The sequence below is a fragment of the Maylandia zebra genome, linkage group LG14 (genome assembly GCF_041146795.1).
Source record: "Maylandia zebra isolate NMK-2024a linkage group LG14, Mzebra_GT3a, whole genome shotgun sequence".
NCBI lineage: Eukaryota > Metazoa > Chordata > Actinopteri > Cichliformes > Cichlidae > Maylandia > Maylandia zebra.
In genome coordinates this window covers 11476309-11500623 of record NC_135180.1, presented here as the reverse complement: position 1 = coordinate 11500623, position 24315 = coordinate 11476309, and the positions used below count along the sequence as shown (strand labels likewise).

Sequence of the window (24315 nt, the reverse complement as noted above, 5' to 3'; positions counted from 1 at the left end):
AAGTTCATAGAAATTTCTGTTCAATTAGAACCAAGTATTTGAGTTGATGATTGTAATACAATGTTGTAATTTGTTTTTCAACAATTTTTTGATTAATGTTTTGTTTCCTTTACAATATTATACTTTAATGTATAATATTGTAAAGGAAACAAAACATCAATCAAAAAATTGCTCTCTTTTTTATTCGGGCTACTTACATTTATTTTGGGCTACCAAAAACTGAAGAGTCCCTGCCCGAAGGGCTACCAGGGATTTTGAAATTTTGAGAGCCCTGAGATATATTTATTTTTTTAATTACTTTTGTTTCAGCAACATTCAATTTAAAAACTGTACTTTTGAGTTAAAATATATATTTATAAGTTTAATAAATGACAAATTAAAAAGGCATGAACATTTTTTTTGTATTGAAAAAATATTGAACTGTGACACCAAAGTATCGAACTGAACCGAACCGTGAATTTTGTGTATCGTTGCACCCCTAGTATTTAAATAATACTCAGTTGGTCCTCCACACCATTATACCACCAGCCTGATCCCCACATAGCAAAATTGGTATGGGCCAGATCTGGCCCACACAATGTGCTTACACATGGCCCACATACCGCCAGTGTAGGGACTAACTCGTTAACGCGTTATAATAACTACGTTATTATTGTGGTAACGAGCACGGTAACTAGTTATTATGCCAGAATCAGGAACAGTTAATCGTTACTGGTATTTAGATAGGGTCGTTATCAGTGATGGGAATAACGGCGTTACAAGTAACGGCGTTACTAAAGGCGTTACTTTTTTCAGCAACGAGTAATAAACTAATTACTATTCCTATCGTTACAACGCCGTTACAGTTACTAACAAGAAAATGCGGTCTGTTACTATTTTTCAACAAACAGACGGTTGAAGCTGTGTTCAGCTTACTGCGTCTTCTATCAGTTGCACGGAAGTAGCTGACTACATAAGTAATCTGGACGCTACAACTTTAAGCAGCTGCGCGCGCTCCCGCTGATGGTAATCACGATCACTGTCTAGCACAGTGGTTCCCAAACTTTTTTTGCTAGGCCCCCCTTTGTTTTACAAGAAAAATGTTCGCCCCCCCCCCCCCCGCGCGCGCACACGCACGCACAAACACATCCTCTAACCAAACACACCCATATTTTGCTCCATTGCGGTTTATTTCATACCTCAAACATTTATTAAACAATTAAGCAAATACAAGTAATCTGCAATAAATTACATTTAGTAAGAAAATAAACTACTAACTCTTTTACGCTACGTGCACACCTACACGGGTATTTTTGAAAACGCAGCTGTTTCTATGCGTTTGGACCTTTCTTCCACATGTAAACGGCGTTTCGAATCACCGAAAACGGAGATTTTTTTAAAACTCCTTTTTTGTGTTTACGTGTGGACGAGGAATACAGAATTCATCATGCAACGTCAAAGGTATGTGCCTTTTTTCACGTCAGGCTGTGCGCCACGTTATTGTTTACCTGAGATGAATTGCAGAATAGCAGGTAGAGACAAAATACTGTTAATCTGACTTTCTGCAGGTTTTACACGCTTACATACACACATGCAGCTACTGTTCCTTTATTTACAAAGGCAGAGGCGTCACGGTGTGATTATTTTACGTGTAGTTGTTTTTTTCCGGTGTAATAATATTCAACATTGCTATCAATACATTTTTCAATCCCTCTGCAAAATGGGTTCAAAAACATAAACAACTGTGGGATGCTGTTTGTCCGTGATTTGAACCGGGGGAACAAATCGTGGCAGGATCAGCCTGATGTTATTTGTATCCCGCTGTAACTTTGCTGTATAAAGAGCTAACATCTCCAAAATGTCAGGAGTAGTTAGTAATTACAACAAGTGTTTGTGAACTAAAAATCAAGAATGTGTGATACTGTTTGTCCGTGATTTGGAGAGCCCAGCGCTGCTCCCAACGAAGGGAAAACCAATTCTGCCGGGGAGACCTACCTCGGCACTTGTGCAGGTGAAGCCAAAGGGAAGATAAGCTTCACCATATTTTCTAGTCTTTGGCTTAGAATGAAGTTGGTTTAGAAACATATTCAGCGATGCTTCATCTCCTCCTTTGCATTTGTGTGGGAGCCCCGTCAAAAACCTGTCCATTATGCTAGCAGTGTCCAAGCCTTGTTTTTTTGTTTTTTTCCCCCTTTACATACCGTGCCCCCCCCCCCCCGCAATGGCTCTGCCCCACACTTTGTGAAGGTCTGGTCTAGCACAACACCTGGAGCTAAGGGGGCAAAACAATCGCACGAGTGCTGCTGTTTGACTGAGGAAGAATAAAGTAGTCGTGGCAAGCCAATCACATGACCACTTCAAGACAATATGGGGCGCCATTTGTAAAGTGAAACATGCTGAAATTAACGGCAACATTTTTCCACATTTAGCTCAAAACCTTACAAAAACATATTTTTTCGAGTAAATTTTTACAACATTTAGTAAAATATTTGTAATTTTTCATCAAATGTTAAATATTAAATCTAAATGTTAAATATTAAATCTAAATGTTAAATGTTAAATCTAAATGTTAAATATTAAATCTAAATGTTAAATGTTAAATCTAAATGTTAAATGTTAAATCTAAATGTTAAATATTAAATCTAAATATTATATTTAAATCTAAATGTTAAATGTTAAATGTTAAACCTAAATGTTAAATGTTAAATATTAAATCTAAATGTTAAATGTTAAATCTAAATGTTAAATATTAAATCTAAATATTATATTTAAATCTAAATGTTAAATGTTAAATCTAAATGCTAAATGTTAAATGTTAAACCTAAATGTTTAGGCTAATATGCAAATGTATTGTACGGATCAACGGAAATACCAAAATAAAAGCTACGAAAGATGCAACGAAAGATGCAACGAAAAGATTCATCCAGGGCAAGTCTCTGGAAACAGCTGGAAACTATTTGAAATTCAATAAGAAATGAGACTGTCAAAAAGTTTTCAGTTTTTTATTTGTCTAAAAATAATGGCATAGCACTTTTATTATTTGACTTATTTATTTTTTTAGAAATTTCTAAAATATGTGTGCTTTATGACAGGGACTCTATTGCATTTATTAAGCGCTCTATATTTTGATATTAGTGTCTCGTGTAGTATATAATCATGTGCTGTCTAATAACTGAGGCCTTAAACCTTAAACATATAAATAAGAAGTTAGACTTGTAACTCTGATCACGTCTCCTTTTTGATTTTTAGAGGTACTAACCCTTAGGCGACAGTAACAACACTGTTTTTACCTACCAATTCATTTAAAAGGTCTGCCACTGCCACTTTAAAGTCTGTTGACCTCATCAAGGTATGCAATATGATGACTTCATCACGAACTGTTTGTAGTTCAGTAATATTAGTCTTATTTTTACTTTAACACATGCTGTTTTCCACTCTCTTCCTGTGTGTTGGATTTCATTTTGCACCATGTTTGAATAGTTTGTTCTTTAAAAAAAAAGAAGCATAATGTTTGGCAAAAATCTCAGAAAACTGTGTAGAAGCAAAAGTGACAGGAGATAGAAATACTCAGCTGCTCATAAACCAAAACTACTCGGCCATAAAGAGGTCGGAAGAAAAAGGTGAACGCTCGCAGCCAACAAGGGCAAAACAACTCAAAGAAGACATGATGCAGCACTAAAGCAAAGGATCGCTCGTTTACTTGACATCAATATTAAAGTTATGGTGAACTGCAGCCAGGTCTGTCAGAGAGGAGTAGTACAGCGTTTAGCATCGAGGATCTCCTTCAGGTCTTTTGAATCTTTCATGGAGGTGCAGAAAAAAAATAAAATGGAGCAGGTTTCAGAAGGAAATCAATAATACATCAAGCACACATCTGTTTGTGGCTGCTGGAGAAACTCAGTTTTACCCATCCATCATGTTTAAACCTAATTTTAACCTGTAAGAAGAGAATCAGGAGAATTAGAGGAATATTTCTTCTTCGGTCAGAAGAATGTATGAATCATTTGTGCTAAAAATGTCTTTCACTTTAGAAAAAACATGTTATTTCATTGTTTTGCTTTTTTTGTCCCCTTTTCATTTCTGTTGAACTTCTCTTACCTAATTAGCGCATCACTTGCATCATTTGGATTTCTCTTCAGCTTCTGACAAATGACATAGAAATGCAAACTGAAAGTCAGAGGAGAACGAGAGGTCAGAAACCATTAACATGCAGCAGGTCCATAATTTGTTAGACAAAGACACAACTTTAGTTTGCCTCAGTTTGTCTCCTATACATACCACAGCGGATTTAAAGTCAAACAATCAGGATATGCCTTGACTTAAAATAATATGTTCTGGCCTAGAGAGGGAAAACTGCTGAACCTCTGTCTTTCTCCAATAAATTGTGGATGTATGAAAAGGTGAAAAACTCAACTACAGCAGAAATGATTGACAGAAAAAACAAGACCATTTAAATATGCAGCATATTGTCTGATCCTAGCTTTGCAAATTTGTCTTTGTCAGTTATGATGGTAAAGAGAAAGAGAGGAGAATGGATGGACGACAGTAAATGAATCAGGACCTGCAGAGGATTAGTAAAGAGGAAGGGAAGGCAGCTATGAAAAGGATGAAGAGTGGAAAGGCAGCAGGTCCAGATGACATACCTGTGGAGGTGTAGACCAGAGGGCATTGGGCTTTTTGATCAGACTGTTCACCATAATCTTGGTGAGTGAGCGCATGCCTGAGGGATGGACAAGAAGTGTGCTGATGTGGAGAGCTATGGGATAAAGAGGGAGGGATGAAGTGGACGAGTCAAACCATGAAGAAACGAGAAAGAAGCCAGTTTAAGGAGACAGGCTTAGCTTCATGCCAAGAAAAAGCACTGCAGGTGTGATGTTTGCTTTTAGAGTGTTGATGGAGAAGTTTGGAGATGGTCAGAAGTAGGGATGGGTATTGATAAGATTTTCACGATTCCGATTCCATTTTTGATTCTGTTTAAAAATTCAATTCTTTATCGATTCTCTTATCGATTCTTTTTATAAAAAGGAGAACACTAAGGTCGATTAGCTTAGAACTTTGTTTTATATCTTCTCTTTGAACAAGATAGAAATTTAGGAGTAACATGGCCTTACAAACCCAACAGTGAGAGCTTAAGAGATCCAGCCTACGGCTCTTCAATGGGTGTCACAGGGTCCCCGGGAAAAAAAATTGTAAATGTAAAATAATAAAATAAATATTCTTCTGTAGCAATAACAAAGTATAACATAAATTATTCAGTAGCAATTACACAAGAATATCCAGTAATGTCCCTGCCTACAATTAAACACATTCACTTACCGAAAATCGGGGGCATCTGCTGTGGCAAATGGGTTCAAGCCTTTGACCACAAACTTAGTCACTGCTCGGTGACATTCGTCTATCCTGGCCTGAAAGGAGATGCTACCGGTAGACTGCAGCGAGAACTACCAGCATCTGAGCCAGACTCTGTCTGTCTCTCTCATCATGGTCACCTAAATGGTCACCTAAATGCACAGTAATGGCCGGTTTTGTAATAAGGCAGATCGCGCTAACATAATATGCACTGTTAGTTGATTATTTACCTGCCACATTAACAGGAGAGGACGTGCAAATGTTACCGCTGCTGCTGGGTTGAGATTCACGAGTCTGGAGCGGAATTAAAAACACGACATTCATTTAAGGTTATCACGTGTTTTCCCTTAAATGAAGTATCTACTTTGCAAGTATTGCAAGTTGCCCTGTTGTCATCCGTTCTCGTAAAGTATAACCAAACTTTTGAGCTTTTGAGCCGCCGTGTTTCCTGCCAGGTAAATGACGCTCCGCAACGTGGTGATGTCATTCGGGGCGACTGGAATCGATAAGGGAATCATTTGCAAAAATGGCAAACAATTCCAAGGAATTGAAACAGTGGGAACCGGTTCTCAACAAGAACCGGTTTTCGATACCCATCCCTAGTCAGAAGGAGTTGCACTGTCTAGATCTAGAGAAAGCAGGATGACAGATGAGGTCAGGCGGGAATCTCCGTGGATTATAGCTTTTATAGGGAGCAGGTGGAGGTATGGACAGAATAAGTGTGTGTGAATAAGAGGGAGGCAGGTGTAGCAGTAAAGACACACATAGCAGAGGTAGTGAAGGTGAAGAAGAGAGCGCAGGCACGGTGGAGTGCATGGAGACGAGTATCGATGAATAAACTGTACAAAGATAGTGACCAGGAAGGAGAAAAAGTGGATGACCTCAGAGAAGATTTGTGGATGTAGTGAGGGAGGACATGAGGAGGATTGATGTGAAAGATGAGCAAAGAGTAGGTGGATGATTTACTATGGCACCCTCTGGGAGCAAGTGAAAGAAGAAGATTCTTTCGATTATATGTAAAAAACAAACAAACAAACAAAAAAAAACCCTAACCAAAACACAGCAGGCTACTAAGTCAGTGTGTTGTATAATAAGAAACAATAGCAACATAAACTAGATCTGCATCGTTCATATAGCCCTGCAATGATTCATGTCAAATAAGTTTCCCTTTTTAATTTTTAATTTTTCTTTCCAAGAGATCATTTAATTAATTCTGCTTTTGGGTGACACTGAGAGCTCTTTTTTAAGTATGATGCCAAACGCCGTATGTCTCTTCAAACTTTTAAGCCCTGGTCCGTTGCACTGGGTGTAACTTTGCCCCTCAAGCATCTTTCATGAATATCACAAAGGTTGCAAGCCCTTTTCAGAAAGGGAGCTGCGAGTGGATGAGAGGAAAGTTTAAAGTTCAAGCAGAGAGACAGAGCGAGGGGAAGCCCTCGGGCCTTTTTAAGATGCTCCAATGTTCAACTTATCTACTTGCTGTGGCAAACAGTGAATACCTGCCAGAAGCTTTTAGGGCTGGAAAAAAAAATAAAAGCATGGAGTGATGTATATGGTGCTGCCCCCCCCCCCCCCCATCATGGCTTATGCTGCACTTTTTTTAAATTCTGAAAAATCTAATTAGTGAAGAATATCTACAAATGCTTCACTCATAATGTTTCTCCTTTGATGTTCTGATGCTCTGAGACTGACAAGACTGAGAATCCTGTGAAGTAGAAAAGATATAAGCAGGCATTTAGTGCAGAGATGAGCTAAGTGAGATCAGTGGATCACAGTAATTAGATGCCGTACGTAGGTTGTTTGATGCAGTGTCCTTGGTAGCTTGTTTAATCGCTGATGAGTTCCTTTAGCCTGTGAGTTCATGCTCATCCCCGTGCTACTCTTTAATGAAAAAGAGATTTCTATTTTATTTCCTTCTTTGCCACAGACACAGTCTAGTCCAAGTTTTTTTTGTTTCTATTTGTTGCTTCTCCTTTTAAAATAAACCAAATGTTTATTTTATTTTATTTTCACTTGCTACACACGGGACAGACATGACTGGGGGAAAGAAAAGGGAGAAAGAAAGAGAGGTAGGGAGAGAAAAACAGCGGGGAAGAGGAACGGTGATAAAGGGCAAAATCCCAAAAACCAACAAAACAAACAGACAAAAAATACATATATCAATCACCTGGATCACCTGTTGAGAAAGAAAAAAGAGAAAACAAGCAAAAAAACAGATCAATATAATAAAAAACATCATTGCGATGATCTATTTGAATATAACAGTAAATACTAAATATTGAATATTATTGTGCAGCACGTAGGATCGACAGTGCTCAGTGTGCTTTGAGGTAGGAGCCAAAAAGGGTGTAGTTTGTGTGTGTGAGCACCCGTGTGTACACCTGTGAGCATGGACGCGCTTGTATTTAAAAGGTTCCTTCATGCAATGATCTGCTAGAGGGTGTGGGGAGCCACAGCCCCGTCGTCCAGGGCATGAAGCAGGTATGGAGGAGATTCAGGCCCCCATCATCCAGAGGCCCCCAGAACACAAGAGACCAAGGAAGACCAACGGAGGGGCAACCGTGCCACTCTCCCGGAAAGAGCTGAGGAGAGCCCCAGATGAGGGGTCACTCAGCAGCTGCGGAGCAGAAGCCAGGGGGAGTTGCAGTGACGCGCCCGTGAGCTCCGCCGACAGCCAGCTGTGCCTGAGTGACCGAGCCCCAGGCCGAGATGCCGAGGGCACCCCACCCAACGAAGTGGCCCGAGTGAGCCCCAGGCTCCAGGCCCCGACAAGCAGCCACTAGGAGTGAGCTGGTGCATACCAGACGCCCATCCCCGGACACCAAGAACCACCAATGCACGAATAGTCCAAGTTTCTATCTTCTTTTGAATGCATGCAGACGGCTTTAAGAGACTTTCAGAGAAGTAACTTTGCTTTCTTGTAAAGAGCTCTGCAGCCATTGTCTCTCAGAGAAGAACTCTCCTGACTGATTGTAATTATAGGCTCCTCTGGTGTGGCAGTGACAACGCTCTCTTGTTAAATTCCAAATTATGAAAATGAACACAGAGCTCAAATATAGCAGCAATATCAAACAAACTGATGAATGCTGTCACCGTGACAGGCAGAGAAAATGATTCACACAGAAGTGTGCAAAGCTTTCTGGTCTGTTCTATTTCATTCTACTGGGCCTTTTGTCGACGCGCCGCAGGAGGGCGCGAACGTCTCTCTTTCGTCTGGCGTCAACGGTCTCCCAGCAACAGCCAGGCTCGAGCTCGTCTCAATCGACCGCCGCTGAGCGCCGTCAAGCCGCACGGACACAGCCAGGCCCTCGCGGACAGAGTGGGGTGTTGCCTACAAAATAAAAGCCAACTGAGGTTAGGCGTGTAGTCGCCCAGCCTGACGGTGCTGGATTCTGCTGTCCCTGTTTGCTAGTTTGGATAAATGGCAATGGAATAAAATGTGAAATTTCAAGTTGGGAGGCTATTTTTAATGCTTAAGTAGCACCTCAAAGCAAAAAGCAAGAAAGATAATTAGAAAAGTAAAAATGAAATGTTAACCCACCAGTATTCATATGTATCGACCTCATGACTGCAGTGAATTGTAAAGATGATCGGTGAGGCAATTCAGGGATGATCGAAGGTACTGACACATCTGACCTTTATCCCCATCTAACAACGATTTGACTTTATAATTTTTTCAGATCTTTTTCTATCAAATACCTCCCATTTGATTTTTTTCTTTCGTTTGCTTTGAAAAACAGCGACCGGAAGTGGGACATTTCCCCCACACTTTCCGACTTACGCTCGGGTCTGCTCAGCTGCAGCCGAACAGACGAAAAACCATGGAGCGCAACAAGACGCGTTGGAGAGAATCACCGAGCGGGCGCGGAAAGTGTCAGTTTCAGTCGTGTTTGTAAGTTACTTCCAGCGAGAGTGGACAGACTTTTGGAACATCAGCAGGTGGAGAGTGATTCTTCGTTTTCTTTTTTTTCTCCAAGCGTGCGTAAACTGATTGGAGTGGTCGGGGAAAGAAAATAGCCTTGGAGTGTCCAGCGGCTACCAAAGAACGGGAGGGAGGCTAGTTAGTTTTTAAAACAAGCTCTGAAGTGAAGAAGAGTGCCTGCTGGATAGAAAGGTGGATTGGTGGATACCGTTTGGAGAATGCGCGCTGCGTAAAAGCCCCCATATCGCTTACATGTTGTTATAAGGAACAATTACTTCTCTTTGAGGAAACTGCGAGCGGAGACCTCCATAAAGAAAGGAGGCAGTGGTCTTAAATTGAAAGTGAGTTACTACTGAACAGTTACCAGCCATGGTGAAGTTCCATAACTCAGATCTATGGATAGCCTGGATGGTCATTTTCTGCATGGAGGGTAAGTTATATGACACTTGGAAACGTAGTCTGTGCGCCAACTATAAACTGAAAGCGCCTGGTAGGTTAATGATACCACTACTACTATTACTACTAATACTAATACTACTAATAATAATGTGGCTCTTTTGTAACTTGGATAAGTCACCATGACCATATATGTCTATAACTGGTATAAAAACAGACTTGGAACCCTTGGAACCTGGAATTGAATTGTCTCTTGGGCTCTGCCTCTCCAAAAGCCATATGATCCCAGCCCTCCTTAATACTTTGTGTTTGGATCACGCTGACAAATCCCCGGCATTACAAAAAAATAAATAAATAAAAAAAAAAAGACTTTTCCGCCTTTTGCTAGTCGCTATCCCCACCGAGCACTTTTGACCGTGCACGTCTTATCCATATGCGCACTGCTTAGTTTTCCTTGTGGCCACCTTACACAACCCGAGGTCTGATTTTCTTCTCCCCCCCCACACCCGCCCCTTCTTTTGACCACTGATACACTTTAAAGCGTGGTACAGTAGTGTCTGTGTTTTAAAATAGAAACGGAGCAGACGGTGGAGGGTTGCGCTGGTAATCTGCCCGATTAACGAGGAGTATGATGATCAGGCTGCACAGGAGAGCGAGCAGCCCCAAAGGAAAATCACTGGATGTTCCTATAGCCCTCCGATGGGAATTTTATTGTGTGCGTGCACAAATAGCAGTTATGTATATGTGTGCGCTTTTGTTTACCTTCCCTTTCTTCTTAGCGCAGCGGTGCTGTTATCCCTGCAGTAATTTAACAGTGTTCTCGCCGAGAGTGCCTGCAAGTTTAGTGAGTTTGTCACACTTGCTGCTATAAAATAAACCAAAGTTTAAAAATTTGAAAACAAGTCCTTGTGCGTCCTATTCAAGCTTTAGGTGAGACGAAGGAATTCATGAAAAACAAGATTAAGTTAACATTAAAGACAATATTAACAGCCTGCCGTTTATAGACTAAATATATTGCTGCAGATATGATGTTTCCCCACTGAATAAGGATGGATATGGTGCTCATATTAAAATTTCCTTTCACCTGAGGTCCACATCTTTATTGAAAAACACGTCAGAGCAGAGCAGAGACATGCTTGAATATTGACTGATTCCTCTCAGAGCTTCATGCAACATTTGCACTGAACCTTGCAACACACACACACACACCAGTCTGACATGTCAATTTGGACCGAAGAGTTGTGCAAGATTCAATTTAGCCCGATTCCCCAGGTGTTTTTACTCCGCTGCTTGCTTATTTGGCTTGTGGGTACCTCTGCGGTGAGTGGATGCGTGGCCTCTCGTCAGCTTCACTCGGGTTACACACATACACGCCCATGATAGTACATCGTGGACTGTGGTCACTCCATGTGTCTGTCCGGCTCAAAAGACCTCAGCTTTGCATTGACTTTAGGTTAAGTAAGACCGATGTGAGTTCAGCATCTCTGTAACAAGACAACTTGCTCAGAGAGAAGCAGGACAGCCTTTCTTCTCTCCTTTTGCTGTCTTGCTGGGGAGCTGCCAGTGTTGCTATAAATAAATTCTGATGCAGCAAAGTCTGTATTGTTCATGGTGGCTTCTGTGTTTGTTGACCTCAACTTTTTCACGCCAAACATAGTCTCTAGGATGATGAGATCAGTCTTAATAGACATCAGATTGTTTTTGAAGATATTACACATGAGACTTTATACATATATATTAGTTTGTTGTAGTTTTGCTTCACACGTGTGGCAAAAAACCCCTACTTTTTGTTCAGAAGTGCCTTAGGATGTCCACAGAAAAGCATGAAAAATGGAAAAGCTTTAAAAAGCAGGAAAAAGCAACAGAAGGAAGTAAAATTCATGAGTTCCTCGGACAGGCATCAATCATGTCCTAGTTCGTGGCAGGGCCCTTCGTATTTCAGCATTAGTTAGAGGACATGTCGTGTCCTCTTCAGCCATCAGCGCTCCCCAGTTACACATAAATATTGTATCCCCTCTTCTCAGTTAGAAATGGATTCATCTCAACAGCAGCCTCGCAAGAAAAGTTGGGTTCGTCTGGATCTGCAGTGCTGGGATCATTTGAAGAAAGTTTCTAAAAGTTAGAAGAATGAACAGTGGAGACTCTATGCTGATAAACAGATTAGTTCAGCTGTTGTCACAATGAACACCCGTGGTGATACCAACACAGGGCCGCTCTGTTACCGTGCCCTGATTTAAAGATACACCCAGAACAGCCCTCAAGGGCGTAGCAGGGACAGATCCCGAGGTTCAGTCAATTCAGCAAATTGAATTCGAGCGGAGCTGGTGGCTCTGAACTTTTCAATTGCTTTTGTTTGGTTTACTCGCCTGCGTAACGCTTCCTATAGAATCCTTCAAGTTTGAATACACAGAAGCGCTCAGATTAGCCCGTTGTCTTCAGGTTTGGACCGAAGAGTTCAGTGAGAATAAGCGTTAAAAAGAGACAACATGGTCTGTTTCTCAGAGCTCATTGGCATTCAGGGCGTTCGTGCCTGCTTCAAAGCAGAACTTAGACCAATTCTCCTTCCTGCTCGCTCTGTGAGCTTGTTAACCTCTTGAGGCTCTGCTGAAAGTGGCGGCATCAAAGTTACACAGTGAGTCTGGTTTATCTGTCGTGTCGGTTGCTGCGTTTTGTCATGTTTGCAAGTCCACTTTCCAACTCAATCCGTCCCAGAAATTAGATTTCATCTACTTCCAGCAGGAGTACTCACCAGATCTGCAGACCATAAGACAACAACCTGTCTGGATGAAGAAAAGTGTGCTAAACAATGATATCTTTTTTGATTTTGGGTTATTGTTATACTTATTGCTCAAGTCATTTCCAGTCTCATCTTGTAGGCCTTGTTCTTTTTCCTGCCAGTCTTCTGTATCACCTGTTTCTGGTCCACTCATTATTCCTCCAAGTATAAAAACCTCCTATGTAGTTCTCCCAAATCGCCAGATTGGAGTGTTGTGTTGCTTAAAAGTGATTTTTGTGTTTTTGGTTTGCCTGCACCCTTGTGTTGTCTTTTCATTGCTGACTGCCATCATGCCCATGCTCTGAAAGCCCAGTAGTAAAGTTTGGCATGTTCTTCCTGGTTCCTTCAGTGCTATATTTGGATCCTTTCCTCTTTTGGACTCAGTCGCAATATTATCATCTTTTATTTTCATCAGTAATTACAGTATATTTCAATGACCATCAGGTCCAGTGAGAAACAACTGCATATTTACCAGAATGCCTTTTTTTGCCGCTTCAAATTGTCACCGTTTTATTTTGTTAGGCTATTTGTCTGCTAGTTAAAGCCAATGAGAGAGAGGAGAGCGGCAAGTAGTCCCTGAGATGTTATGCCAGTAGCAGAGTAAAGAACATGTAGGGGTGCCGAGAGTTTCCCGCTTAGTTGGTCAGGTACTAACTTAGAGAACACCTCTCTTGCTGCTGATGCAGATTAAAAAAAAAAAAAGCAGTTTGTGTCAGTTTCAGCCGTTAAGTAGAGATTTTTTTTCACCCCCTCTCCTCTTCTGCCTGCTGCTAAAAAGGAGCAGCTGGAACAAGAGTGTTGGACAGATGGAACTTTCCACCTCGATTATTTTTCCCGCTAAAAATAGCCTCTCAAAAAATTAAAAGACCTCCGGGACCGCTCGCAAAGTGCATGTGCGTGCGTGTACGTGGCCGCTTGAGCGACAGAGGCGCAGGGAACTTCAGACGACGTGGTCCTCAGATGATGGCAGCCGCGGCCATCCTGGGAGTGTGAATGAATAAATGATGGGCAGATATTTGGAGGAGAGAGAGAGCAGCATTTGCCGGTCCCTTGGTCTCTTAAGCACACATTAAACTAGGCCCCCAAAGAATCCACAGGCTGCCTCTTGCTTGCACGGCAGTTGGCCAAGCATCTGGGGCAAACATCTGATGTGGTCACTTCACAGAGATTTGGGGGTTTGGAGCTTTGAGGTTTTGGAGTTGGTTGTACCTCTAATCACAGTGGCAAATGAGGAAATCACGAGGATGTAGTAAAGCAGGGTGATGCTCTTAATGCAGCACTGCGATCAGTGGGGCTTTTTGTTGCATTTGGGTTAGATGGCGAAACGGAGTGTCGGGGAAATTGCGTGTCACTTAATAAACCAGAAGCTCAGCTTGTGGTCAGTGCCGTTGTCAAACTTGCTTTAGATTTGTGTTTGCCATTTATTACATGAAAAAAATAATAGGTTAAGTTCATATGTAAGCAGAGAAAGTGTGTGACTAAAGCTTTTTGACTTTTACTTTATGACACCTTGCAGCACTTGAAACAGTGGCCAGATTCATCTCCAGCCACAAGATCGTTGCTCTGAGCAAAGAGATAATCGTGGATGAAGTGTGACAATCGCGCCATTGTGAGAGCTGATGTTAGTTTATGAGTCTTTGAAAAGGCAAGTCGGCTTCGTGACTCAAAGATGGAAATGAATCACTACAGTCTTGCAATGGGGCTTTTTTTTGTTGGTTTACAGGTGCAGAGGAGGTGATATCATTTGAAAAAGCTGGAAAAAAAAGACACAAAGTAATTCATGACTAAACAGCAGAACAAAATTTAATTTACATGCTCTATGTGTATGGCGCCTTCGTCTGTAACACACTGTGGCAGGTTGAGGCATTGGGATGAGAGCGTCTTTTAGCTTGATTTTCCTTTCGAGTGTGTGGGTGAACCCGAGGCTTATACATATTTAAGGCGGATGTCTTCCTCTTGTCGCGGCACCCTGGCGATCCTCTCCTTCAGGGCGCTACGACACGAGCAGTTTTGCTTTGCTGGCTCTTGAGGTTTTGACAGGGCTCCTGACTCGCTCGTTAAATAAGTTGCTCGGGAGTTGTTTGGAACATGTAGATACTGCGCTGTAATGACCACTTTTACAATTTCTTTTTAAAGATATCAAGTAAACTCATGTTTACTCACGAGTCAGAACTGCTGTAAATTTACTTAATTGCTGTTTCAAAAGCTCTGCATTTACAACAAAAGTGGGGGGAAAAATCGGTCTCTTAAATCCAGCAAATGTGAGCAAAGTCATGCATGCCAGTCAGCGAAACTGCAGGCACAAATTGGGGCTTTCCATAGACTTTGATTTAACAGAATAAGTATTGTGTCTTTGCAGGCTCTTGAAAAAACCCCTCCTTGATGCCACATCAGTATCACAAAACCCCCTAAAAAATAAAACGCTTACTCATTCATCCTCTTTTCCATGGTAGGCTCTTTGTACCTCTTAAAAATTGTGCGGTCCAAGTTTTAAACTTTTCATGTTTCTAACAATTCATATTAATTGTCTTATAATTTACACAAGCTCTCCCACACCATTTACTTCCTTTTGTGTGTGTGTGTGTGTGTGTGTGTGTGTGTGTGTGTGTGTGTGTGTGTATGATATATTGCAGCTTTCAGTCAGTGGCTGCCTGATGGTCGTTCAGTTGATCTCTGGTATTACCAAGAATAGCTGCTGTGTTCATCATTGTAAGTCTTTATGAGCTCAGATCAATGGCAAAAGGAAATGCTCCCGTGCACACATTACTCCCACAGGTGTGCACTAACAGGCAGGCTGTTTGTGCTTGGGCCCTCTTATTCCCCTGGCAAATAAATTACAGTTGATCCCAAAGGATCAAGGTTTCCCTTGGACGGTAATGACTCCATCAGTTTGTTCCACCAATCCCAAATCTCCCAGTCGCGGACCATCAGATTGTCTCTTAGATTCATTAGGTAGACTCTCACTCTGCTGTATAGGCTGAATTTGTGAATAGCCTTGTGACTTGCTGAGTTGCACCAACTCAGAAATAAATTTAAAAAAGGTTTGTTAAAACTCTGTTAACCCCCACTTTTTATTGTGTAGAGTTCAATTTTTCAAAACACATAAAAGACCAATAACTAATATGTTTTGCTTTTTTAAACCCACATTACTATCTTTTCTTTTACAGTAAAACAATATAAACGGTGACCTTAGGAAAAAACAAAGAAATTAATAGAGCTGCAACATTATGGCTTATAGACAAATCTGAAGTATGTTACTGTGCAAAGTCTTGAGCCATCTCCAATTTCTTTAGATTTTGCTAAGAAAATAGAACATAGTGCAGCAATACATATAACACATAAATGGAAACACAGTATATAAGGCAAAAACAGAGTTTGTACAGTTCTAACAAGCTTGAAAGTCAATTTGTGTTAGCACCACCTTTATTCTTGAACTCCCTTAGCCAAGCCATCTTGTCAATCCTTTAAGTAGTCTTCAGGAATACTTCTCCAGGATCCTGAAGCATGCTCAAAGCTCCCTTTTGGATGTTGGGTGCCTTTTGTTCTGTTCCACCAAGAAAACCTTACACACTGCTTCAATAATGTTGAGGTGTAGGCTGTGGGGAGACCAATCCATGACTGATAGTTTACCTGAGTGTTGTTTTTATCCAGGTATGCTCCACACAGCTCGTGTGTTTGGGATCATTGTCATGTGGAGAAATTCGAGTGCCGTCAATCACATTCTTTCCAGACAGTATTGCATAGTGGATCAAAATCTGTTGGTACTTTTATGTGTTCATCATTCCCCCAAGCTCCAAACCATGACAGTGCCTCCACCGTGTTTTACAGATGGCTTTAGACACTCATTGTCACACTCCTCTCCTGAGCTCTTCTGCACATGTTGATTTGAACCTAAAATTTCAGATTTGATTCATAAGACCATAAGACCTGTTGCTACCGACTGTCAGTTCCATTTCTACCTGTTTCCCTACTTTAAAAATGGTTCATTTGCAGCCACTCTTACCCTGAGACAGTGCCAAGTTTTTGGCTAATATCTCTTTGAGAATATATTTTTGGTGTAAAAATTCAATTTATGTCTGTGAAACAGTGTTATTGTTAGTTTTTATAGCTTCAAAGAAATGGGAACATAATGTGTTTTTCTGACAGGCTTTCAGTAAGCGCGAAGTTGTCTATAATGTATAGAGACAACACTGGCTCATTCCTCAGTTTTGGTGCTTTTTTAAATTTTAAATGATTCACCTCAGCCTTACGACCACTTTAAAAATGACAAAAAAAGTCTCACTCAGAGAAAAGAAAAATCAAAAGAAATTAACGTGGCTAAAGACATTTGTACATCAACATGTTCCAGTCAAACTACAACTGTTTAAAGTGAACTGGAATGATAGCGAGAGGATCCAAATATGAGCATTTCAGGGGAAAAATTGAATTGTTAAAGAATTATAAACATTGCTATTGTGAAGCCCAATAAAATACAGGGTCTGCTTGAGTTTGCAAAGTTGTATCAGCTGTCATATTACGATTGGCTTTTTAATGCATCATCTGTTCAGCTACCAAGTGACCAATAACATCCAATCAATTCCATCCAGATGTTTTAGGTGGTCTTGTATTCTTTCAGTATTGTGGGCCTGTTTCACTCATATTGTATAAGAACAGGACAGTTTTCCATTGCCCACTCAAGACTATGCAGTACAAGAAGGCAGCCATATTTTGGCTTTTGTTTTGTAAGATTGGAGGAAGTGTGGCCTATCGTGTTTCCGCCTATTATATCACAAAATCTTTGGGGACGTTTATGTTCATGTCTTGTATATAGCCATCTTAGCTAAAAATAATTTCCTAAGAGTTTTAAATTCCTTGAAGTGGATTTCTGTCATGATTAAATTGAGGGTTGTGTACTGAAAGGGTATGTTATTATGATAATCAGCTCTCGGAAAGCAAGTTTTTCTTCTTTGAACCACCAGAATCCATTAAAAACAAGCTTCCTTATCTGAGAGATTTCAGAGCATTAGTGATTAGCAGAGTGCAAAAACAAACACCACACTGCTCCTTTATAGTAGTTGGAGTTGCATTTAAAGTGCAGGCTGACAGATTCAGCAGTGGGTGGTTTGAGGAAAGGCGAGGCAATATGGAGCAAAAATCATAGCTAGTTTCATTCATGGCAATACATGAGTTTGAGTAGATCTCAGTCATAGATAAATGTAAGTGAAAGCCACAAATGCAAGTGCCCAAGGACTTTAATTACAACAGACTGCAATCGAAATCAAATGCAAAGATAAAGTTTTGCTACCTTCCTCCATGTTGCACAAGTGCTGCTAGGTGGGCTAAGCAGGCTATTCGCTAAACACTGGCTCTTGTAATAGCTTATTTCAGCCTGGTGTCAGCAGATGTTAGGCCTTAACATTTGTTTTCTATTGTCTTATTCTTTGTGCTTACATATGCTCTACTTTAATACTGCCAAAACCCCAATAAAGCTGTCAAGCAGTCTCTTCAAAACCACCTACAAACTGCTGCTCTGCATCTGACAGACTCACCACACACAAAAGTTATAGGCTATGACTCTGCTCTGATTGCAGCTGTAGTTACATGTATAATGATCATGCAATGAGAGCGTATCTTTCTCACACGGCACAAAACCTGCTTGCTTAAAAGCTGCTAGCAGTGACAAATGAGTAGGACCTGTGAGTGAGTGGGTCCTAGACTTTTTAACAAGAGTGTGTCCTGAAGCAAGGACTGTACATCGGTATTTTCAACTGTACTCCCTGGAGTACAGTGGCCTTGCATCACGAATTTGAAATTGATTCTAAATTGATCTAAACAAAGACTAAATGACCTTTCAGCACTTGAATGAACCCAGAGGCTGAACCAGCTGGTGTCACACTGGGAGTTGATGCCGATTCTGTGACCTGCTTTGAGTGCACGGTGGTCCAGTCAGTTTGTCTACATCAGATAACTGTGCAGTCTCTAAAAATATACTATGCATAATTTCATACACTAGATTATAATTTTCTAAATTGCATAGTGTTGCACTCAGTGGGTTTTCTGCGCTCTGCCGTAATTGCTGCATTGATTGTTGGACACTTGGCTGACTGAACCTGCAGAAACGACTTCTTTCCTTTACGTTTTTAAGGTTCAGAGATCTCAGACATGACGTGGTTTAGAAAAGATGGAAAACTCACCACCATTTGAAAGCTTTTTGCTGCTGTACATGCCACTCTTTCTTTTTGCAAGAATATTTCCTTAATAATGTTTTTATTCTCCTGAAAGCAGTGTGATAGTTGAGTGAAAACCCTTTGATCCCTTATCTTTCACAATGAATTCACATGCTTCTTTTTGGAGGAATGTGGTCAGGGTGAGCTGATAAACTCATCTTGAAACCATGTGCTTGTTGTCCTGATAATCCTGGCTGTTACTCTCATAATGCGGGGAAAAATGCAGATTTCTGGAAAGGGAAAGAAAACAGATTGGGGAAAAAAGTTGTTGGTTTTTTTTTAAAAAGAAAGAAAGATGAAAAAGGGACAGATTCTCCTGCATTAAATATGCCCAGGGCTTTTCACTGCCATAGGTAATTCATAAACTAGCTGTTGGGGTAAAACATTGCTGCAGTATTTCTGCTTTTTCTCCAGTTTAATGTCTGTACTCTCAGAATCATCAAAAAGTACCCTTCAAAAGGCAGCGGGATGGTAAAGACAGGTTTCGATTTAATGCATTCTGGGAATCAATTCTTGGAACATGCTGACATCGCTTGTTGTAGCCAGATCTAAAATATAGCTACATATCTCTGATCTCTGAAAATCTGATTAAAAGTGACCGCATGGACTGTGATTGATTAGGCAAGCTTTCAGTGGGGTGGTCTTACTGAAAAAGTAAAGAAAAAACCCCTCACAAAAACCATGGTGGGTAAAATATAACCATAAGTGAGCAGAAGGACTTAAAATAACAGCAGGTATCAAGTGGTAATAACCTCAACTATTCCTTTGATATTCAAATGTTTTTAGAAGGTGTGCAGAAGAACCATATGCATTATGTCCTCTTATGTCATCAGCATCATGCTTACATGAACCACTGCTTTCATTTAGCTGTTCAGTAAGGACAAAAAAAGAAGGAGACCTGCTGTAGTGCAAGGTTAGATTTAGGTGTGACACACTTTGGCTCTCAGTAAATGTATGTTAACTGGCTGCCTGTTCCCTGCAGGAAAGGCTGTAGGCAGCAGCCCTCTGTAGTTCCATTATTAGTCCCTCTTTTGTACAGTGCCCTTAGAGCCTCATTTTCTCAGCAGTGTTATGCTTCCGCACACTTTCTCTTGCTCATTCATATTGTTCTAAAATGTCCAGCTTCTCTTCTTTGCATCGTGACCTATATCCTCTTTAGGTTTCACTCTGCCCTCGCTGTGCTCACTGCGTTCGCGCCCGCTTTATTGCTCTGCATCACCTTTTCTTCTGCTGTCCCGATTTCTGTGTTTCTTTCCTTTTTTTTTACCAACTCTCTATTTCTCTCCGTGACTCTCGCTCACAGTCAAAATTTCTCTCTCCCTGCCTCGATTGCTCTGCCCTCCCACACACTCTGCCGAAACACAAATGACTTTTCAGGGATGAGGATGAGACTGAAAAGTGGTCCCCGGTTGTTCTGTCCTTGCAGACAACGAGTGAGCATGTCAAATCTGATACATGTGAACAGCCAGGAAGAATGGCGCATTAGGCGCACTGTGCGAGAGGAAAAGAGTGGGACAGAGAGAGAGAGAGGGAGGGAGTGAGTGAGAGAGAGAGAGATCCCATCTGTGCATTGTTACAGCAGACTTCACTCTAACATTGTCTCTGTTGCATCCAGTTGAACAGGAGGGGGCACCAGGTGGGACTTTTACTAAGTGAGGGAATACACACTTGCTCACACACACATACACTTTATACTGCACATACACACATTCAGATACACTTGCTCACACAGACATACCTTTGCAGAACACGCACATGCCTACATGAACATATAGCGAAAAGCTGTTAGTTGACACGTTCAGGCACACACAGAGCCACCTGAGGCCTGTATATAGAATTAGAGCTACTGAGTGGTTATTTGGTTTGTTTGATCTGGGGATGATGTTTGCATTAATCAGGCTTTTGTAATTTCTGTTCTGTTGCTCTTTCTGTTGGAGATTTTGTGCTCAGCGGGTATTCGGATAGGGACAGAAGGAGATAGGACCTGTAAGCTTTTTTGTCGCGGGACTTGTTCTAACTCTTGATAGAAAAGGCAATGCATCTGTGTTCATTTTGTTGCCCAACAAAGGAAATTAGATTAAAAATATGAGCAGTTCAAAATCTAATCATATTGCTGAAATACAATTTGAAGCATCCCGCTGAAATTAAATAGCGTGTTTTATTGGCAGTGACAGCACACGTATGTACTGTGTTCTTCCTTGAGGAAGAACTCATACCAGTGGAAGAATGTTATATTCTCTGTTTTCATGATAGTAGATTGGTATTAATTCATCTGATTCATCTGATTCCTTATAATTAGATGGGGCGTCTTATGGCACTGTTTGCATAAAGCAATGCAGTCGCTGAGCTGGGTTCTTTTTCAAAAAGAACCCAGATGATTTTTTTTCTTTATCTAATTTAAAACCATGAAGGCACATCCTGTCCTGATCCTTAACGTAGTAAACAAGTGACCAAGCTGAGAGTCGCTGGGGAAAAGTGCACAGCAGTTTGCAGGATAGTTAGCTAATTAGCTTTCTAGCTACAGCTCATTAAACAGCACATTTTATTCTTGCAGCAACAACAATTAGCAAAACATATTAACATATTTTGACTAGAAAAGATGATTTATATTGGTTTGAGAGACCCAGAGAATACCAAAGCTTTGACTGCACGTTACTTTGCACGATCTGACAGCGATTTATTCATTTTTAGAAATGTATTTCTGCTGAGGTTGTTAGTAGGAATTTTGGACAAATTAATAAATCGATGGAATATTTTTTATCCAAAAAGATGGCAAGTACCAATAAATAGACATAAGACTAAAGTTATAAAAACTGCCTCAAAATAATGGAAAATGAAAGTGATGGGATTATTTATTTTTTAAATGTTAAAATTGAAAGCAATGACTAAACTAAAACAAGGCTAAATTTAAACTTTACATTTTGATCTGGTAAAATTAGGCTAGCTATGAATTGTTGTGCATGTGCATGAAAATCACTATTGGAGCTGAGTGAAAGTGGATTTTCAAACTTAATAAAAACAGGCAGCATGATCCTTTTGATCATTTTTAAATGGCACCCATCCAAAGACAGGAACACATCTATGGAAGAGTTAAAAAGACCATTAAGGGTCTTTATAAAAAAAGAAAAAAAAATTTAATCTCACCTTCCTGAGGTATTGTGTAACAGTGTTGGAGCACTTTTGTTACATTCTCCATCAGGATGATCACACACTGCTTCAGTGATATGGACGGGTGGGCTCTGGGGAGGCCAATCTGTGTTCCATTATGTGTTTTTCTGTCCAGGTGTGATTTCACTGCATTGACAGTGTGTTTGGGATCATTGTTATTACTGAAAAATTAAGCTGTTCATCAATCAGATGTTTTCCAGATGGTATTGCATAGTGGCTTCAAATCTGTTGATAATTTTCTTTGTTCATAATTCCATCAGTTTTGACATGATCTCCAACAATACTCGCTGAATTGTAGCCTCAAACCACAACAGAGCCTTCACCATGTTTTACAGATTGCTGTAGATTAGGGGTGGGACATATAGCCTCAAAACTGAAATGATATTTCAAGAAAATTGCAAAATGTTAAATAACGCTATAGCATAACTGCTCAGTACTTTAGTTAAACAATAATAAAAAATGATTTAACCTTTTATTTTGTCAACAAAATAACACAGTCTGAGAAGTTTAGCTCAGCAAAACAAAGTTTTAGCCGCTAAACGTTATTCACAGTAATTTCACGGTAAACTTTAAAGGTTAAGTAAGAAATAGAAGAGGATTTCTTTTCGTACATCCTTTGAGACCTGTTAGTTGTGTCAAACATGTAGGTGGTGTTTGTGTAACAGCAGTATAAGGGGCATGTTTATCGGGGGGCACCATATGTTGCTGTGCCACTCCAGCCCTTAATCCTTGTCTTTACTGTCTTATCTGGTTGCCTTCTCTGATAGCCTTGGGACGGATGGTGGGGGCCTGGAAACACCGTCCAACGCTCTGATTACTGCTTTGTGTTTGCCCTATCAAGTAGTAATTGACGAATGCGAGGAGCTAAATTCACTATTACTATCTCAAGGCCGCGCAGGAAAAGATATACCAACGCACTCACACACACACACACACACACACACACACACACACACACACACACACACACACACACACACACACACACACACACACACACACACACACACACACACAAAGATCCTTCCCCCCACCCTCCCTCGTGCATTAACATCACGAGGGTATTTCACAGACTTATCTGATAATGCCAGATAGTAGTATTGCCATATACCCCATTGACATAGTAATTTTATGTGTGTGTGTGCCCTATTTGTCCACTATACTACAAAAAGCCTTTTAAGTAGATTTTAGCTATTGCAGGAGCTTTAAATAAGCATAACACAATAATGGAATGTTGGTCCACATTCACGCTTATCCCACATGACATCAACTGTGAGGGCGGTTAACTCTTTAACCCTTGAACGACTACTAGAAGTACCTACATGACCTACTACCTAGGCCATGTATTTTAAGTTTTGGTGGTTTTCAATTTATTTCTGGACTTGTGAAACAATTTACGTTCTAGTTCTAACATTTAGTCTTCTGAGTTTTGTTATTTAAATTCCTAGTTGTTAATCCTGTAATGGTGCAAGTTGCCTCTCCTGTCACAGGCTCCTTCTTTTGTCTAGTCAGCCTTTATCTCTGTATTTGTTTACCTTTGGTCTCTGTCCAGTTTCATGTTAAGGTCATAGTGTGCATCTGATTATCTTCTTAGTTTCTAATATTTAATTATCCTCTCCTGTGGTCCCAGGTGAGTGTCGTCTCCTCCTCCAGTCATGTCTTTGTGTTGTGTTACTCTGTTCCTGTGTCTCAAGTCTGGGTCTCTTTGTCTGAGTTTGTTATTTTTCCTGTCTTATTTTGATAGTTCCTTGTTTCGTGTGCATTATGTTCAGTTCTGCTTCCTGTCTTGCGTCACTTACATTCCTTCAGCCATGTCCCCCAGGTGTGTCCTCTCTGCCCTGATTCCCTCCTGTCTCCTTATTGTCTGTGTCACGGCTGGCGGAGGGAGCCGTGTGGTGTGGAGGAAAAGGAGGACCCAAGATGCAGCAAACTGATGATACGAGTGATGTTTTATTTACAAAGGTGGCGGTGACAAAAACAGGCAACGAGGTATGAGTACTTTACAAACGGAAACCTAAACTGGGAGAAACTAAATAGCAAACTTGAGACCGTACAAAGGGGGTGCGGGGCAGAGGGACGCAGAGACAGGACACCATGGAACGCAGATGAATGCAGAGATACGCAGAAATACACGGATGAGTGCAGACGAGCCGACGAGGAGCACAGGCAGACACCAACTATAAATACACACACCAGGTAATGAGGAAATGGCACACAGGAGGGGACACAGCTGGAACTTAATGGGCATAACGAGACACAGACCTACAAAGTAAAACAGGAAATCTAGAACCCGAACCGGACACAAGGGGGGAGGACACAGAATAACTAGAACAGAGGGAAATAGTCACAAAACACAAAACGCTGGGTCAACGACCCAGGACCATGACAGTCTGAGTCTAGTTTTGGTGACGTTGTCATCATACCTTTCCCATGTGTGTGTTCGGTTTTATAACTTCTAAGTGCTTAATTCCTGGTTAGTCTGACTTTTTGTATTGCTGTATTTTGCTGCCCAAGCTCAG

At 40.8% G+C, this 24315-nt stretch overlaps 1 protein-coding gene across 1 annotated transcript in view; it reads left to right on the top strand.

Moving 5' to 3' along the window:
* Nucleotides 1-9121: 9121 nt before the first annotated feature.
* The window catches only part of igsf11 (immunoglobulin superfamily member 11), a 124919-nt gene continuing 109725 nt past the window's right edge, over nt 9122-24315 (top strand). Inside the window, exon 1 of the mRNA XM_004567020.4 lies at nt 9122-9680. Coding sequence (XP_004567077.1) covers nt 9620-9680 — 61 coding nt within the window. The 5' untranslated portion in view covers nt 9122-9619. The remainder of the gene's footprint in view (nt 9681-24315) is intronic.